The sequence below is a fragment of the Anguilla anguilla genome, chromosome 1 (genome assembly GCF_013347855.1).
Source record: "Anguilla anguilla isolate fAngAng1 chromosome 1, fAngAng1.pri, whole genome shotgun sequence".
NCBI lineage: Eukaryota > Metazoa > Chordata > Actinopteri > Anguilliformes > Anguillidae > Anguilla > Anguilla anguilla.
This window is the reverse complement of record NC_049201.1, coordinates 58,002,401-58,022,136: the sequence shown is the minus strand read 5'-3', so window position 1 is coordinate 58,022,136 and position 19,736 is coordinate 58,002,401. Positions and strand designations below refer to the sequence as shown.

The window sequence follows — 19,736 nt, the reverse complement described above, 5'->3', positions numbered from 1 at the left end:
CCGATTAATGTTTGTCCGGTCAATACATCCTAACAAATGTCAATGAATTAAACTAATTGTCAATTAATCATCATCAACATCAATGCTAACGTATGTGCTCATTTTAAATTTAGATTTATTGACTTCAGCCATTTATCAAGCGCAGAGTTATTTTTTTCGAGCCTGGGTGCACAATGGCTTTTCTCAAGGGCCTTGTAATTTCTCAGATGTTGGTAGAAATGGTCGGTCTGTTGGTATGGCCGTGTGCTGGTAATGGTATTCGGAGAGGCGTGGCACAGTAATGGATATGCTAATGCTCAATCCCCCTGGGTTTGATTACACTTTGCCGAGGTCCCTTCCTCCTTTAACGGCCCCGGGAGCCAAGCAGGTGTGAGACTGGTGGAGTAATGTTACGCCAGATTAAGACACTGTTTTGCAGATGGTTTCGGAGGTAAATGAGAAACTGGCACGCTGAAACAAAGCAGATGGGAGCGGGTGCACGGTCCATTTGATACCCACTCCCCCCCCCCCCATTGATTTATTGACTCCCATAACGGTTTTAACTTGGTGCAAGGCAAGCTCTTTCTTAAAGTCCCTCTCTATCTCCCTTCAACTTCCAAGTTATATTTTCTACTTCACTCCTCCACAAAAAGTTCAAATTGGCCGACCCCCCTTGCTATTATAATACCAGGTATCATTTTGATTATTGGTCTCTCTCTAAACAATATAATTTTATGTTATATTTATGTTATGGTCTGTTGCACATTGTTGTTTATTTTATTCAATCCCCAAGAAAAAAGCATTAAATGATAGACAACTGTAATTCTGCAGTTAGTAATTTTGTTAATTTTTTTATTTGAAAAGCTCAATATGAAAAAGAAGACTTACTAAAATATTATCACAATGATTACATTTGCCATAGTTGAATATTCCTCATGGTTGACGACCGCACCATGTTTTGGCCTGTCAGCAGGTAAATAAATAATGTTTCAAATGTTAGGTTTAATTATAATGATGTAAAGCCTTTCTCTGGGCTTGTGTGTGTGTGTGTGTGTGTGTGTGTGTGTGTGTACATACAGTATACATGTTTGCATATTATAGAAATGATACAATTCAATATTCTTTGTTGATCTCTTGAAACCAAATCTAATTGATAAATCTATAGAGGTATTTTCAAAAAATGATGTACCATTAGCATTTTTAAGGCTCTCCTGTCTCCACTGAACCTGGGATCTACATCCCTGATGTGATAAGTTTATCAATATTCCAGCAGAGCAGCAGACCTTTATTAAGCGCCTTGGGCCCCCCACAGGCCAGCTGCAGACGGCTTCTCCTCTCCCCTGTTCCCGCCAGTCCACCCTGGCGGTTTTCTCCACACTGTCTGGCTCTTAATTAGCGAGGATCTGTCTTCGTCTGCAGGCTCTCTCCGATACCTTCAGCCAGATGGACAGGTCCAAGATCCACAGTTATATCTGGGGAATGGTGGTCTCCTACCAGATGTCACATCTGTCAGGCTGCCAAGTGTTGCTCTCTGTGGCAGTTTAGGATTAGGTATTGAGTGTCCAGCACGGTTTACTTGGGTTTCGACACTATGGCCAAAGAACAGAGATTTGTCTCTAAAGTGTTTAAGTAATGGTTGCATCATATGCATTTTACACACCTTCACAGGGCTTAGGATCTCTTCCAATCCTGTTCTGCATCAGCAAAGATCATGTCAGTTCTTCTGCTCAAATGTAGTCTGTACCTGAACTCAGGTAAAACTCAGCAGTGTTCCCTTCTACATGCTTCAATACTCATAGAGAAAACAGCTAAGTTAAAAAAGTGAGAATGAATTTTAATTGCACTAGCTGAAGAACAACGGAGAACTCGATGAGTGTGTTTGACACACATGAGTAAACGTGTATTCCCCATGCCAATTTCAGCCTGGCGTTCATTATTCGCCACGCAGTCTGTGGAATGCTAAGCTGTTGACCCCGCCAACTCCAGATGCCAGCCGCACTTGATCTCTGATTGGACGGCATGCATCCCTGCTCTGCCTAATTGGCCGAAACCTTGGTAGTGCTCAGAAGGAATTATTTATTCAGTGACAGTAATGAGATTTGAACGTGGAAGAAAAGCAGGGAAAATAGAGCACGCCTTTTTAAACTGATGGTTTCTTAAGGATGGGAGGGCATAGTTGAGAAGGCAAACATCTATTTTATCTGTAATGTAACTGTTTCAGACCATTTTTGAAAGGATTGATGCGATGTGGTGGTTATGAAATTGTGCTGTTGATATATGCTGTATAATATATAGTGGTGTTAAATATGCTCATATTATGAGAAAATCATAAGAAAACTTCCATAACCCCAGTGTTTTTATTTATTGGGCTCATTAATCTGAATGTATGCATGTGTGCTTTGATGCTTGTTAATTCCACCAAAATTGAAACATGAAACCTGTGTGTATTTGGAATGGATGCTTCAGTATGTTTGTCCTAAATCACACTGAATCTTAGATAAGTAATCCATATGCAAACTGTTCCCATTTCATGGACTAAGGGGAGGTCTGTTCGCAAGAAACATAAAATTACAAATGATATTTAAGTGCGCTGGAACACCATTATCCCTGTCAGTTATGCTACTCGGTATATTCAGCTCTAATGCATCTACCTGGATGCTGATATTTCCCTGTTTATGTGCACAAGGTGCCCCTTGGCAAAGTGCAGGGTCATTGTTATCTGACATTATCATTTGTATAGTATGTATGAAAGATGCTTTCAGAGCAGTTTATCCAGAGCCAGCTATCTCCTCCCAGTTGCTTCCCAATGGTGTAACTGTATCCAAGATTAATCTTTCAGCTGTTATAAGTTTTTTTTTTTTCATCCCAGTGCATTGGAGACTTCAGGATCTGCTGGGATGATGGCCCATCTGAAGGATTTCCGCATCGCCTCCATAGACACAATGTTGTCAGTGTTGTTGTTTCTGTAGCATGAGATCTGTCTCCAGCACAGCTGGAAGAAATGCCTGAAGGGTAGAGCTCCTCAGCGAGTCCCTTGTTCTCTGTCTCCCCCAGCTCTTCCTGTTCCAGCTGCTTCGGGGCCTGTCCTACATTCACCAGCGTTACATCCTGCACCGGGACCTCAAGCCCCAGAACCTGCTCATCAGCGACATGGGCGAGCTGAAGCTGGCTGATTTTGGTAAGGCCGTCTCCGTGTGTCTGTTCCCCGTTTGTTGAGCGGGTTACGGGCTACTCCCCGTTGAGTAGGATGCCACATGTCGCATTTGTGTTTGTATGCATACTCTTAAACCATGTTGAACACCCATTCCCCTGGAATCTTAAACTTGGCCTTTATGATAAACACTGAGGCGAGAAGCAGATGAAGTTTCTTCTGTGGCATAATGTAATTGTGATAGGTGCACAGTTGCATGGCCTAGCCTAAACCCTCGTTTCTTAGCAAAGGAAAATAAAGCAACTGTTGGGCATTAGTGTACATTCATCTAAAGGTGGTGGCCAACCAGTGAAACACTAAGAGCACAGAGGACAGGCTATTATCAGCTCTCTTATTTTCTTTGGCTTGAGATGGCTCAATGAGACGCTCCAGAAATAGACATGAATCGAGCTGAGAGGCCGCTAGCATCTGCCTGTCCCTACTTAGTTCAAACACAAGTGACTATGTGTCTCTCTTCATAGTAATGCTTTTGTGTTACCATCTAGCTGCCCAGGAAGCAGCAGTCAAATACTGATTTTAAAAAACGGGTCAGATCACTTGTGGTTAACGACAGCAACTTGTGGACGTCCACTCTGACTGAATGCATTGCAAAAAAAACAATGAAAGCAAAAACTTCAATAGGGTGTTTTGATCAAACCTGAAGCTCTCCTGTTTGTGTTGTTCTGTGTTGAGAAAGTAAAAAACACCATGAATGGTGATGAAAATGCAATTGCACAAGGCCCGTTATGCCTTTTAAGTGGCCACTTGCAGGCTGAAAATGATGACCTGTTCAAGTCGATCCAAATGGAGCAGCGAGAGGGTTGAGTGTGGCATATGGTAATTACCTTTGCTTCCATGGTGCTGTTCACGACTCAATTCATGAATGTCAAAAGCCTTGGAGGCAGGGGGTTTTGAGGCCGGGCGGGGTGGCGGGTGGGGGGTGGGGGGTGGTTGTGGAGCGGACAGGGCCAGGGGAGTCTCAGAAACCCCACGGTGCCTTGGGAAGGTAATACCCTCTAAGCCGACGGTGCGGCCCCCCTTCTTCCCCCCCTCCACTGCCTGCCAACCAGACCGGTCACGTGACAGCTCTGTTGTACATCACTGCCTTATACGCACAATTTGTCTGCGGAACAGATCCTGTGTCAGCTCTTTGCGCCTTGTATTTATATTTTAATGAGGAGCCAGGCAAAGATTAAGAAACAAAAAGGCTATGGGAAAATCAATTCTCTCCTTTGGAAGTGGCTGTCTGATCCATTTGCTGCCAGTCCTAAGCACAAAGGGCTGCATTTCTGCCTGTCAATACAGATTTAATGTGCATCTTATTTGTTTATTTAGGAGGCTTACATGAGTTATGCCTCAGCCATGTTTTACTGGTGTAATTTGAGGGAGGGTTGTTAGCGGTTTATGAGCTGTGTACGTGAGATATATCACAAACATTCAAACTCCTTCTGATAATGGACTGTAACGTCTGACTAGACGTCTTCTTAACTCTCCGCCGTTTCAAAGATTTACAAACAAAAAAAGGGAAATGTTTAAATGGATCCTGTCCCAGTGGTGTTTGCTTTATTGGGCACTCTTTTACTCTTTATTATGTCTGCAAGCTCGCGGGTGTGTATGTGTATATGTGAGTATTTGTGTGTGTCTATGCATGCACATAACATTTCTGAGTGTTTATCTGGACTGATTTGTGTTTCTTTGTGTGTGTGTGTGTGTGTGTGTGTGCGTGCGTGCGCGCGTGTCCGTGTCCTATGTTCCTGTGTATGTGTAGTGTCTGTGTCTGTGTCCGTGTCCGTGTCCGTGTCCTATGTTCCTGTGTATGTGTAGTGTGTGAGAGGGCTGAAATTTGGCTCAGGAGTGAAGGGTTGGCTGCTCCTAATCTCCCCGAGCACCGTATGGCATATCCATCGAAAACCCAGCACTGGGCATCAGGGCAGATCAGAGCTCTGCCAAATCGCTGTTTTCACCCCCAGACAAAATGAGTTGTTCTAAGACAGCTGCTTGGTCAGCCATTTGGACGGAGGGCTTGGACATATGGCTCTGGGTTCAATGTTCCACCCACATGCAAGAGAGCAGGATACATTCGGCAAAGATTGATTACACTATTTATCGTTTAACTGATGGATCAAGGTGTAAGTGTATGTGATTATATTTTTAACAAGTGTGTGGGTGTTTAGCTTGTCCTGAGTACTGATTATTGACTTCAAAAAATATTTAATTGTTAAATACTTCTAAGATGGCAAGAAGAATTACACAGGTGGTGTTAAGTTGTGTCTTGGGAATGATTAGTTTTTAAATCTTGTGTGTGCTATTGTTACTTGGTGTGAAGTTTGTTGAATCAGTATAGGAAGATATCAGTCATGCCCATTTTTCATTTCACAGCTGAGACATTACATTGCTTTACATTACAGGCATTTAGTAGATGCTCTTATCCAGATCTGCATTACACAACTTTATCTTTTTTTTAATTTTTTTTTTAATATAGTATCCATGTATACAGCTGGATATACTGTATACTGAAACAATTCAGATTAAGTACCTTGCTCAAGGGTACAACGGTATCGTTCTAGTTGGGAACCTTCTGTTGGCATCAGTGGTTAAAACTGAGGCCATGAACATAGATGTGAACAACTCTCTACCCTTGCTGATCAGTGAGCATTCAGTGTCCAGATGATAGTAATTATATGGGTTGTAACCTTTTATGTATTTTTAAACACATAACACCAAACACATTGGGGTGAATGGGTCTGCTCATTAGTTAGCTCTTAGTTTAATTTCCATGTCTTTGGTGGATGCACCACAGTGGGGAAAAGAACAGTTAGATGCTGTTGTTTGACATATTCACTGGCACTTGAGGTGTTCTCTGTTGTACTCTTACGATGAGCCCAACCTGCCTCCGACCCCATTGTTCGCATATGTCACTCTCCCTTCCTGCCTTCTTTAGTAACCGTGGCATTACGGTGTCCTTTAGAGCCGTTACCAAGGATATTTATAAATCAATTTAAGAAGCGCAGAGATGTCTGGGCAACTCAGTGAGAAGGCAGCTTGGACATGATAACCATGATTATTCATCCATGGAATTTTCCCATGGCCTGCAGTTGATATGTTTAAAGCCAAGCTGGACTTAGCTCTAGATTAACTTAATGCTATAGGCAAAATGAGGAGATTGGATGGTCTGAATGGTCTGTTCTTTGGCAATAGAAAGTGTATTACTTTTATTCACAATCAGTTTACAAACTACAAATTGTGTAGTTTTGGCTTATTCAGTGTTTAAGGCACCTGTGCCCAATCCTATCAGTTGACTTGATTTTAGCAGATTCAAGCGTTCAGTGTAATGTGCTTCAGTTGCAGGTGATACATTCACAAAGAAATGGCTGACCCAGTGAGTTTTTGGTCTAGCTCATGACAGCCTATCTTAAATTTAACAGTAGAAAAGGGGTATAAATATTCTTACTTAGTATCTAGCTTTGAACTAGAAAAGAAATACTATTTATTTCCCCATAAAGGTATAAAAAAAACTTTAAAAGCCTTTCTGTGCTATTTTCTGCTTTCCAATAGATAAATGTTATACTTGTTTTTTTGCCTTTATTATTGTGCTTTAGTTATTGGAGTGTTGCTACGATTATATTGAATAAATATAATTTTTATAAATCGATTAGCAACTTGTCTTTGGAGAAAGCATTTAAAAGTGTTTGCTTCAAAGACTGTTGATGTCATTGATGACATCACACTGCAAATTGTTCTACATAAACAGAGAAAAACAACTAGCAACAAAACCACCCGGGATGCTACACAGTAGCTTAGTAGTCTCAGTGGGAACACTGCAGATGTGCAAGTACAGTGATAGCAGCCCGGTGTCCTCTCTGTCTGAATGAATTGGAAAAGCCAAAGTTATCTTGATTAATCAAGCTTTACTGTGCGTGAACAGAATAGGAATGACTTCCGTGAGCGCTGATTATGGTACCTTTGTTGCTCACGATTCCCTTTGAAAGGCCATTTTCTCATTCCGGATGAAAGTGCATTTAGTAGGTTTTGTGTTATCTGCTGGGACATTCTTCTGCTAACAATGGGTTTGCACACTGTGTAAAACAAAGGAATTCTCTGAGACTGATCATTTGGATTCTACTTTTCCTCTTTGAGCCTTTGTACTGCAGGTGAAGTTTAACTTGTATCACCCAAAGAAAATAGTCTGAATGCTTTTTAATGTCATAATAGTATTCTGATTAGGATGGTCCATTTGAAATGAGAGATGGCAGTTGAATTACGATCTTTCCCTCTGAAAGTGGCTGTGTTGTACAGTAATTTTGGTTTTATGTTTGGTCCTTGAATACTCACTATTATAGCAGAACTCACTGGTCCATATGTGGCATAGATGTGCCGGATTCAGTCAAATGCAGTCAAATTGGTTAAGGGCATACGCAATTCAATCAATGCCTTCTCATGCTAAAAGCTGTGTTTCGGTTGCATTTTCAAGCGTGCTACATTCTGCGTTGTTCTACGTATCACAGGAAAATATCAAGTCATGCAGTAGCTGCCATCCTTTTAAAACTATTTTGCATCTTTGTAGCAGAATCTACACACTGTGGTTTCCGTTTCATTCCAACAAAGTTAACATGGGAGTAAAAAACTGCATTTTGAGGGGTTTATTATTGCTGCAGTATTATATAGAAAGTACATTAAATCGAATATCGACATTATAGTAATTTCTGGTCTCAGGTCATTGATTTAATGCAATATGGAAATGAGGAGAGCAACTCGTATTTGGTGAAAAAAGGACAGTTTTTAGAAGGTATGAAAGAACGCTTGTGGCCAGCAGCCAGAACGAATGCTAGACCAAAGGAATTTTCAGGTGTTGTCTGTTCTTCCTTCTTGGATTTTTCAGCCTTTTTTTATTAAATATGAAACGACTTAAGGCTGGTTTGACTGAGTTGCATATGCCCTTAAACTGGCTAAGTGCTTTTGATCGAATCTGAGTGTCTGTGTTGATGTCGGAAATGTAACTTTTTGCTTTTTGCATGTTTTCATGCCCTTTGCTGTAAGTGAGAGGTTTTCAACTGGCTTTGATCCAGGCACTCCGTCCCAAGTTCGGGTTGGGATTGGGGGGTGGGGCAGTGTGTGTGGTAGTTGAGATTGTGATCATGGTTCATGGACCAGGTGGGTGGGTGGGGCCTGAGGGTGCATATTGTTACTTTTCATGGACCTCCCGTTGAAAACCCAGGCTTTAAGTAACTCAAAAGCAGCATGTACTGATTGTTTTGTTTCTAGTGGTTGTACATGCACACATTCTATAGTATTCTATTTCATTTATTCACAATTATAAATAGTCGTCTTTATATTCTGTTTTCCTCCTTTCTTCAGATTACATGTGCCAAAGGAAATCGTTCCAAACACAAAATAAGATCAAACATTTTTTGAAGAATAATTGGGTAATGTGCGCAATTACAGTTTCTGGGGGCATAACATCACAGTACAAGCTGTTTTGGAGTTAGTTGAAGTGTATTCTCTTGCTTTAGACCATAAACCCCCAATTGCCCCAAACCAGCCATCGTAAAGACTTTTTTATGAATCTCTAAAAGGTCCTATTGGCACCGATTGAAACGATTCATTGAAACTGAAATACCAAAGAAACCTAGTAAATTACTTTTCTCTTTAAGAGATTGTGACTAGTCAAGTTTGCAGAGTAAACTACTGCATATAAGGCAATGCGATGTAACGTACAGTAAGGCTGAGTGGAAGAATCTGCGTGGAATGGGATTGTCTTCCTCCTGTGTGCTGTAAAATGGTCCGTTTTGCTATAACAAGCCTCGGGGACAGGAGCAGATGTGTACTGCAGGCTCTGGAGATTAATCAGAGACTGGGTTGTGCTGCAGCTCTCTGGGGAGAGGTGATGAAATAGACGTGTTTTTGTGTTGGGTTTTGAAAGACTGCGTGATCAAACGGCTTTCTGCTGTGCAGCAAACGTTTGAGCACACCTGCTTTTCTGACAGAGGTGGCCTGTCTGTACAGAATGACGAACATGTAACTTAAAAAGACATGACAAAATGAGGTCGGTTTATATTTGGAAATAATATGCATAGTTTCCAGAAAATCTTATTTTAATGAGGAAAAGAGGTTTTAAAGGTTCTTGAACGTTGTGGAACACGTTTAAATTTCCAACAAAATGTAATAACAGTGCCTGTGTCTTACTGCTGAAGAATATCAGGCAGCAGCTGGTCTAAGGGAAATAGGAGGATTTTTTCTCTCCAATGCTGCTCATGCAGCAGCGTGGAGAAGTAGGGTTGAAGATTGAAAAAAGTGTAGTGTCTGCACTTTAGTGGTGTCCTCCTGAGTAAAACCAATACACGGAATGAAAGTCAATGAAACCTTATCATTATTTCCAGACCCATCCAGACCCATCCAGAGGTTTCAATATTAATCCTGTAGTCAGGCTCACATTTTCCATTTTCTTCACCTCTATGTATCCAGAACACATGATGTCCGTTTATTAATTTTTATTTCTTTTTTTGATGTGTTGTTCTGTAATGCATGTTTTGCATTGTCAGGTCTGCATTTTTTAGTATGGTAAATAAACGTAACTAATTTATTTACTATTAAAGTGTAGGCCCTTATATTTATGTACTACAATCAGATAACACATTTTGTCCTGCATACCACAGTGACCTTTTTTGCCCAACTTGTCGTATAACATTTTTCAGACATTTTGTTTGGTTGTTGAAAATTGAAAATGGTTCTTCTCAGGTCATAAACACATCCTTTAAATGTCTCCTTGGGGAAAAGTCTCCTTGGGGATAATGGAAAGTGTCATCTGGACTTATTTACAGTGGAGCTGAGGAGTTTCTTGTTCTGGGGGTGGTAAAAAAGAAACATTGTAAAACAGTTCCTGCAACATTGTAATTCATGTTATGAGGTGTTGCAGTAGCACTTTTTCTAGCTGGGCAGTGTGCACGGTTTCTGTCACCACATTCCTTCTTTTCCTTCCTTCATTGTTTGGGGGTGTGGCGCATGTATCCCTTCCTGCAGTGCACGGCTATAACTGTTGTCTTTGGAGAGCAATTATCCAGGGTAGGTGCCGGGTTAGCTGTTTTCCATTCATGTTAAAGGTATACTATGTAGGATTTTGCGGCCCTTGTAGACTCCACTCACACATTTAGCTATTCTAGGCCCTGTTTTACAAAGCAGGACTACTGAGTTAGCTGGATAACTGCGCTGAGTAAAACTCGGAACCCTCCCAAATCTGGAACATGGACTGAAAAAGAGCTGTTCTGTATTTTACTCCACACAGTTATCCAGCTATCTCAGTAATCTGAAGTCCTGAAGTCCTGAAATCCTGAAGTACCCCCCTGGGCATTTAGTTAGAATTGAGATATAACATGGAATCGCATGTTGAATAAGTACCATTAGCAGGCCATAGGTCATAGCGAGCTAATATACTTGTAAAGTGAATTACTTTTTCATGAAGTTATTCATGGCCTTTACAAAGTTGTTAGTAACTCCTTTAGCTTTGTTAGTGAAGTTGGCTACACATAATGTTAGCTAGATAGCAAGCATGGTATATCAAATTAATTTCCCCTGATTGAAATAAATGCAGGTGAATTACTGAGCTAGCTAACTTGCAACTATATATAGTAACAGCAGTTCCCATGGGGGGAAGACAGCTTGATGGAGGAACAGAATTCGATACAAAAGCTACCCAACCTCAGGCATCTAGCTGCGTGAGGTAACTAGCTGAAAGTAACGTTACTTACAGGTCCCACAAAAAACAGGGCACCTCTACATCGTTTTTCATCCCCTTGGTGAACTTCAGCTGATGCCACATAAGAAATGTAATTCTAATGTTGATTTTAGTTTTTGAACGAGCCCTCTACGCTTGTCTTTTTGCTTCGCTGTATCTAGGCTTCTTAGCATCTGCCATTGCAACAGCTGACACTTTGCAAACACTTTGTTGGAATCTGATCCCAAACCACAGGCTTTGTAGCTATGCCCAACCGTCCACATACAGAGCCCTACAAAGAGCGTCATGCCCAGAAACGGCCCCAATACATTTTAGAACAACAAATACAGGTAAAAGGTGCACAAATTCAGCTAAAGTGTGTAAAGACTGAGATTGTCATTGCAGCATAGATATGCCTTAGCATAGTTATTTTATTACAGTTTCAAATAGAAAATCCTGCATAGTATACCTTTCAAGCAGAAATTTTCCTGCCATTCGTTAACAATATGTTGTCTGATTAAATATGCTCCGTGTTAACTAAATGAATACGGTCAGGTGGTGAGGACCTCAATTAAATGAGACAGGGGCAAATTGGGGTGACTGCAGATGATGGATGTGTGTTCTGTTTAATAAGCCTCGTAGTTAAAAATCTATCTCATGACACTTCATTTATTTCAGAAACATTGTTCATTACCATCCTGATAAGGAATTGGAAGTAAAAGAATGCAAACCAACCCGCTGCAATGAGCTCCATGGACAATATGTGTGCCGTTGCAGCTAGATTTATGCTTCTCGCCTGTAAATGAATTGTAAAACATAAACAATAAATTAACTGCAAAGCATAATCAGTCTTTGTCCTCCAGAACTGGTATACAGTAAATTAAGTGCTTCATTGTAAACATAATGCACTGCATTTACCAAAAGCTGTTTAGGGTAGTGGCTGCTGCCGTAAGATATCTAGTAATAAAAAAGGAGTATAAGTCAATTTTTTTTCCCAATCTTTCTGAATACTTTGTGCATTTGATGAAGGAGGTTTGAGATTGCAAATGATATAAAAACCAATTTCCTGTAAGACCATAGAGATTGTTCATTTCAGTCTGGCCTTATAGTGTAAATCATTTTCCCTTTTGAACGATGTGTGGAGTAATTCATGTTTCCCACAATTTAATTTGGTTTTCATCTGAGTGGGGAATTTCTGATTTGATAGTGTAGTTTTGAAACTGCACTTGCAACCATGTTACCACAGACACTCATATCCTCTGTGGCACGTAGTGCCCTTGAGTAATGCGCTGAATTGAGTCAGGAGATATACTGTGTGAAGGGGGTGTTATTGTACATGAAAACTGGGCTGTGTGAACATAAACTTGAGGATAAGGCTGCTTGGGTTTTGGGGTTTTGATTGGGTTGTCTTGCTACAAAAAAAACATAAACAAGAGTAAATCCACATAGTTGGGAATAACTGCAGATAACTTCCCAATAAAACAAAGCCCTTCCGTGAAGTGGGAAAGTTGGTTCAGAGGGATGATTCAATTGAAATGCCCCCTGTGCAAGCTGTACTCGGATCAGTTGCAACAGATAGGTTAAAGTGAGTGATGTATAATTCAGAGCGCAGGTCCACCTGACCTTCATCTCCAGAGCGGAGGGTTTTCGGAAACGTGGGCGCGGGGCTTTGAATGTGGTGGAAGAGCGGCAATCTAAGCCTCCTCTCACAGCCGGGAGTCCTTGTGTTGAGCGCAGCGATCTTTTGAAAGAGAGTCTTTGAGGAAGCGTGTAGACGTGTTATGTCAGTTTGCCCAGCTCCCTCCCACTTTCCCCTCCTTTCAAATTGCAGCGGCTTTTCCTGCTGCGTTTCCATGGCAACTGCCCTGGGACGAGTGGAGGTTATTTGCCCGCTGAGCGTGGAGGGGTGTGCTCCTCCGTCCCTCACCCCTCACCTCCCTCCCTCTATCACGGTGGCAATTAGTTCGCAGACACAATTGCCCCCGTTGCCCATCTTGGAACATATTACTGTGCTTTTGATGATGAGACACCCCCTGAGGCTTTGACCTCCCATTGACCTCCGGGTGAGGAAATGATACCCTCTCACTGTTCCTGCGTTAATAACAGCCTCTCAGCTCGACACTGCCTTTGTTTGGCGCGCGGATTATTCACTGCAAATTACAATGTAGAAGGGAACCGATCAGGATGAATATGTGTGATCTCTGCTCCAGGGACACCAACTTGCCATTCCTCCCCCACCACACTGAAGGCATCGTGCGGGAGGAAGTGGCTGTTAGTTGGGGTAATTAGTTATCACCACCTGGGATGGATACTTTTCATGGCCGCAATAAGTCCACATGATTTAATAATTCATAGCCTGCACATTATATGTTGTCCTTTATCATGACACCTCTCCCACAGCTTGCCGCCTGATGACTTGCAGATAACTGCCACTTGTGGAGTTGGCTCCCAGTTTACTGTGTTGTTTGAATATTGATATTGAAGAGTGGGTGTAATGTGCAGTAATTAATGTGCACATAGACTGTGGGAATGACCTGAATCAGATGCCGATAACTGATAGCAGGCAGTAAATATGATCTATTTTAAAAATGAACAGGTTAAATCCGTTATTGGAATGTAAAAAAGAAATAATGTATGTGTCTCTGCTTCACAGAAAGTGCTACTTAGGAAGATACACGGTCCAGACTGAGTTGAAAATTAGCGAGAGATGGCTTTTTCCCTGTTATGAATAAAGACAGAATGAATGAGGAAACATTGAAAGGGGAGCACCGGTGGACTGATAAGTGGGCAGCTTCTGAGTACCCAGCTGTACCTTAACTGCCTCTAGCGCTGTAAATGAATACATGTATCTTATTGTGTACATTAAAATGTGTGTTTTATTGTATGCAAGTAGGCATCAAACATTGTTTCTGTTCAATTATGCTGCTCTCTTGGAAACTCAGTTTCTCTCATCTAGATTTTCCCTCATCTAGGTTTGAACCCAGACATGCACATGTTATCAAATGGTGGTCTGTTTAACCAGTATATGCAAAACTGTTTCATTTTTCTTATTGCTGTTTTTCCTTCTCTGAATGACAGTCGCCTCATTCTTTTCCCACAGAACTCATTAGCTGTATATAATATATATGTGACCTTTGAAATCACTCTCCTCCCTTTCTGTCCCCTTCTCTTACAGGCCTGGCCCGAGCCAAATCGGTTCCTAGCCACACATACTCCAACGAGGTGGTGACCCTGTGGTACAGGCCTCCTGATGTGCTGTTGGGCTCCACAGACTACTCCACCTGCCTGGACATGTGGTGGGTGTCGTCTCCCAAAGAGAGTGCTACTCTGTCCATTCCTAACCACAGAGCAATGAAGAGTCTACAGAAGCCTTTCTGTATGCCTGCAAGATGCCAGGCACTCTTCACCTTCCTTACTTTGCTGCTGGGCCAACCAATGTTATCTTGTCTCAGAACTGTCAACGCAAAGCAATCCAACATGTTCAGAATATCCTCAAATTAATATTATTTTCTAGGGCTTCCAGCAATGAGCTCAGGCCCATTCGGTAGCATACAAAAGTCAAAGTGGCAAACAAATGTTTAGGAATATAATTTACAGAGGCACAACTGAAAACTGTTTTATAATGAGTATTGCCCAGACATTCACTATTCACTGTGGAGAGCATACATTATAGGAAAGTGGTCAGGCTTCAGATATTAGTATCCCTGAACAGGTGACCATGAAAGTCCACCCATTTCTGGGATGTGCAATAAGGTGAGGCACTGTCTATTTATGGACAGGCCTCCATGGGAGCAGCCCTATAAAAGACCTCAGCTGCATCTTTCGATGGGCAATTAAAGATCAGTAGGAAAAGGGGGGAGCAGGTGGACAAGACTGGAGAGAGTCCTTTTTTCACCTCAGTGAGGATCACTGGCGATGGAGAGAATTCCTGAAAATCAATGTACTGTACTTGAGTATGGCTAACATTACAGTGGACTTCTGCATTCTGATGTTGCACTTTGTCCTTAATTTTGTGTAGGACATATATGCAAGTTTATTTATATTCTCACGTAATATATAAAACAAAATTCAGTGACGATATTGATGACATACTTTAATTTTTGCTTCCATATTCTACTTAAAGGTTATTCAAAGGTGATTAACTTGGGGATCGGATTTCAGTCATTATATTTGATATTTACTAACTTTATATCGGCCATGTAATGATGCAGGATAGACTCTCAAGACCATGCATAAATGCGTAAAATTGTAAGTAAATTAATTATTTTTCCAGTAGTGTCTACATAGTAGTGAGTGAGAATATCAGCTCATAATCGCTCCATGGGACTCAGAGAATGTTCATGGTATCGAGGCAGATGGAATAGATTCCATGTAAATTCCAATGAAAATTTCATACTGTATGGTTCTAAAGGGCCTGAGCTGTGTGAACTGAGCAGCAGCAGCAGCAGCAGCCCCGGTTTTAAAATGTTCTTTATCAGCAACGTGACTGCTGGGTTGTTTCCTGTGAGGGACTGGGGGAGGTGGGGTGAACGGGTGAGTGTGTGCTGGACCGTTAACCGAATCTGTCAGTAACAGTAGCTGGCTGACAAATGAACTCTGACGTGAGTTTAAACACACAGAAGGGCATCCCCGGGTCTTTCTCTGCAGGGCTGAACAATGGCCTCCGAGACTGTCAGAGCCACTTCCAGAAATGCCTTCTTCTTAAAGAAGCATTCGGTTAGCGCGCCAGTGCAGAAGCACGGTGAAAGCGGCATCGCGCTTTTGAGGAAATCCCGTTTAACATTTCTACGTTCTCTCGTCATGTTGAGTGGGACTTTCTTTGCTGCGGGTTGTCATCTCAGTCATATGTTGATATTCACAGCCCTGTACTGGTTTGAAGCTAAAAGGAGAGGCAGGCATAAAACAGCATTGTATCTTGTATATTTGAGGAAAATGTGCTGTTGGTAACATTAGATGCTGTCGTCCTAGTCGAGTGTCTGCCTCTCCCAGCCGTTCACTTCAATGAGGCGGCACCCGTGTGAAAGCTCTTCTACAGAATTGATGTTCTCTGTGAGAGAGAAGTCTCTAGAATAATGTGGCATGGGTGAATTTAAGTAATTCGTCATGACGGACTCCTTTGTTTGTTGGACTGGAGATCAGTGTTTTTCCCCGGTGCCTAATGAAGCCGTGCCGTAATGAGCAGAGATGAGTGGCATCCATATCCTTCAAGGTGATAGATGGAGCGAGCTGCACCGCTACTCATTTCAATGATGTTTTCAGCAAACATCGATGTTGCTTTCTAATTGTCATTCAACGCATTTTGTGATTGTTTTTTTTTTTTTTTAACATAATTTAGCTTTCTCTTTGAAAACAAAAAAGAGTGCTTTATGTGTGGTAAGTTCAATATCATATATCCAGTATCATGCGTCTTTTAAAACAGGAAGTCTGAGAATTGTGTCTGTGAACTACATGCATTATCAGTCTGGCTCTCAATGGAATCAAGTCCCTATTCATATATTGAATGCTAGTGACTGCCAAACAGCATCAAATTTAGCTGAATTTTAAGTTTAAGAATGGATTCTTTAAAAGACACGTAATTCCTATGAGGGAACATTGTAACTATAATCAGACCCAAGTTGTTGCAGAGGGCTTATCTGTATTCATTCATAATGTGGCTTAGCTGACTGCATGTAACTGTCAGTTATAACAATGTAAAACACTGAGACATTGCTCAGTCTTGCCGGTGTAGGCTCGGTGGAATTCTCCATCTGTAAAGGGGTGATTCAGAGAGGGTTAATCTGTAGATGCTACAGTACAGGTAATCATTGAAGAGTTCATTGCAGGTTATAATGAGAAAATAATGCATCAGTCAGAGCAAGCATTTACAGCTCAGCCCAGTAAGAGCCATGTATGACCAGTTCCAGTCTCACCTCTTTTTCTGCTAAGTCTCCTCGCCAGTATTCCGCCCACCATATTGAGTCAGACCCCGATGCTGCAGGAGGCCAGTCCTAATTAAATAAGGGCTTGTCACTGTTGGTGGTTCATGAGTTTGTTTTTTTTCTCTTTCTTTTAAATGGAGATGACTCGGATATCTGGAGAAACCCAGGCTAAAAACACGGCAAGCAGTTGTTCGGATATATTTTGACTGCAACTGATCTATTATGTTTTCTGTCCTGGTTATTTGTTCAATGTATAATATTGTATGTGCACTATTCATCCCCAAACTATAATGTTTTGCTGTTATGATTTCATATGGAAATTGCCTGTATGACATGTACTGTATATCTATCCATCTATCTAATGTAGGCAGTTAACCAGATGCCAATTTATATACATACAGATGTGCAAATAACTTGCAGTAGATTCTGGGTATTGGCTTGCAGGCTAGTTAGATTATTTAACATTCGCTTGTTATTTTTAGTTTAGTTTATAAAATTTAAAATTTAATTAAATTTTAAAATGGCTGTGTGGCAAAATATGTATGGGGTTGTAACATGTAAGGTTGCACTCATCTTCTTGAACAATTCCTTTGCATCTTGATACTGAGTAATGCTATTTAAACTGTGCCCCAGTGTGAAGTTCACTTCCTACCCCTTAGAAATCTTTTTCTGAGAAAAGGTTTAGGTTTCTGGCTGTTTTGTTGTATACAATGTGCATAAATTACTCACTGGTGATTGTGTACTAGTACGTTCATTCCTTTTTCTTCCATTTCTGTATTTCAGGGGTGTGGGGTGCATCTTCATTGAAATGATCCAAGGCGTGGCTGCATTTCCAGGGATGAAGGATATTCAAGACCAGCTTGAGCGGATATTTCTGGTGAGAAATTACTTCATTTCCTCGTTGTACTTTGTATTAGTAACTGTTCAATCATATTGTATATACTCTGGTCCTTTGTGTATGTGTTAGGGTTAGGGTTAGTAAGTAAGTAAGTTCTATCATAACATCTTGTTACTATGTTACTAATGTCCAGTACTGTTTGCATTCTTACAGTATGTATAGTTGTGTGCGATTGCCTTGCAGTTTTGTAGTCATTTTGTCAAGGTTACCTTTTTATTTTGGCATTTGAAATATTTCTTCACTGAAAATTTTATCCCCTTCTTGCATTGCCATAATTTGGCCCATTTACACAATATAATTTATTACATGTGACACATCTGAACTCCAAATCTAGTTACAAATGTGAAATGAGTGAAGAAAATGTTCATCTGAATATATTTCTTCGCAAGGCTGATGATCTCAATAAATATTTAAAGAAGAGTATTCCTGAGTGTATTAATTCTGGAATGTCATCTACTGTCATTTTCCATAATTAGCCCATAATTGATATAAGAATAATGAGTAATAGTGAAGCATTCCTATCCATCCTCAACTTTGAAAAAATAGGTCATGGAAGCAGTGATTATGGCTGCAAAAAAAAAAAAGATGTACAGGTGGGAAGAAAATGGGATTGCTGTTATCATTGTTCAAGGCCGGATGAAAAGATTTTCAGGAGCTGGAGAGCAGCCCTGAAGATATGCTTTACTAACCAATCCCAGTAGTGGAGGAGACGGTGGGAAAGTAGGCAGTATTGATTGTTCTTTTTTTTGTTGCTGCCGAGGAGATCTGCCCTAGGCAGCTTCCTAAATCTATCAGGAATAACCCCCTTCACCACCACCTCCCCTACAAGAAAAGGGGATAAGAGGTGCTCAGGTGGCCTGCTGCCAAGCTTGGTGCTGGGTGCGCCTGTAGCCCTGCCTGTGCCAACAGCCAGATTCTGATGGGGGCACATGCATGGGGGCACTGGAAAGAGAGGGGTCACATTCCAAAAGGAGGGCTTTTATATCAACAAGCTTTATTTGCGCTTGGTGAACCTATGCAGGAAGACACACACATGCATGTATGCGCGTACGCACGCACACACACAAGTACATAAACACACACACACACATGCATATATGCGCGTACACACGCACACACACGTACATAAACACACACACACATGCATGTACATATGCATGTGCGCAGACGCACTCGCTCACACACACAACTATTCTCGCATGCATGCACCAACAATCCAGGCTTGATATCATTTTTGACATAAAATGAAGGTTGAAATGCTGACTCACTAATTGGCTCAGTTTCTCTTTTCACTCCTAATAAGGTTTTCCCTCGCCTTGTGTACTCAGCTGTCAGCGAAAAAAGATCCACGTTTATGCCTGATAAATATGTAAAAATGTAACATGCACCTCAGGCGGGGTATTGGCTGAAAACATTCCTGCTTTTTTGAAACTGACAGTTTACTTTCACGTTCTGACATTGTTTTCTCGCTGTTCTTTCAAGAAATCCATGTTAATTTCGGATGGTTATTGCTCTGAATATTACTGAGTATAGTCTTCCGTGAAAGGAAATACTGGCAGGTTATACTGATGGTTTTTTTAAATTGTCAGTATTTGACAATTATCATGTTCATCTACTGTTTTGAATTTTAAGTCTCTGGAAAAGAATAGTCAATAAGTGAAAAAGAAACTGCAATAGTAGTTGGCTGAAGGAACTCTACTAAGTGCACTATGGCCAAAAGTATGTGGACACCTGACATAGAACATCTCTTCCAAAATGATGGGCATTAATATGGATCTGGTCCACCGTTTGCTGCTATAACAGCCTCCAATCTTCAGGGAAGGCTTTGTACTAGATGTTGGAGCATTACTAGAATTTTCTTCCATTCAGCCAGAAAACTGTTTGTGACCTTGGGCATTGATTGGACGTTTAAGGCCTGGATCGGTGTTGGCTTTCCAGTTGATCCCAAAGGTGTTGGATGGGGTTGAGGTCTGGGCTCTGCAGGCCAGTCAAGTTCTTCCACACCATTCTTGACAAAACCATTTCTGTATGGACCTCGTTGTG

General features: G+C 41.2%; 1 protein-coding gene across 3 annotated transcripts in view; it reads left to right on the top strand.

Annotated features, from left to right (window-relative positions):
• The window catches only part of cdk14 (cyclin-dependent kinase 14), a 143,270-nt gene that overhangs the window by 59,712 nt on the left and 63,822 nt on the right, over positions 1-19,736 (top strand). For all 3 annotated transcript variants that reach the window (XM_035432088.1, XM_035432107.1, XM_035432097.1), the window contains 3 exons: positions 3,034-3,157; positions 14,053-14,173; positions 17,579-17,672. In XM_035432088.1, the coding sequence (XP_035287979.1) occupies positions 3,034-3,157; positions 14,053-14,173; positions 17,579-17,672 (339 nt within the window). The remainder of the gene's footprint in view (positions 1-3,033; positions 3,158-14,052; positions 14,174-17,578; positions 17,673-19,736) is intronic.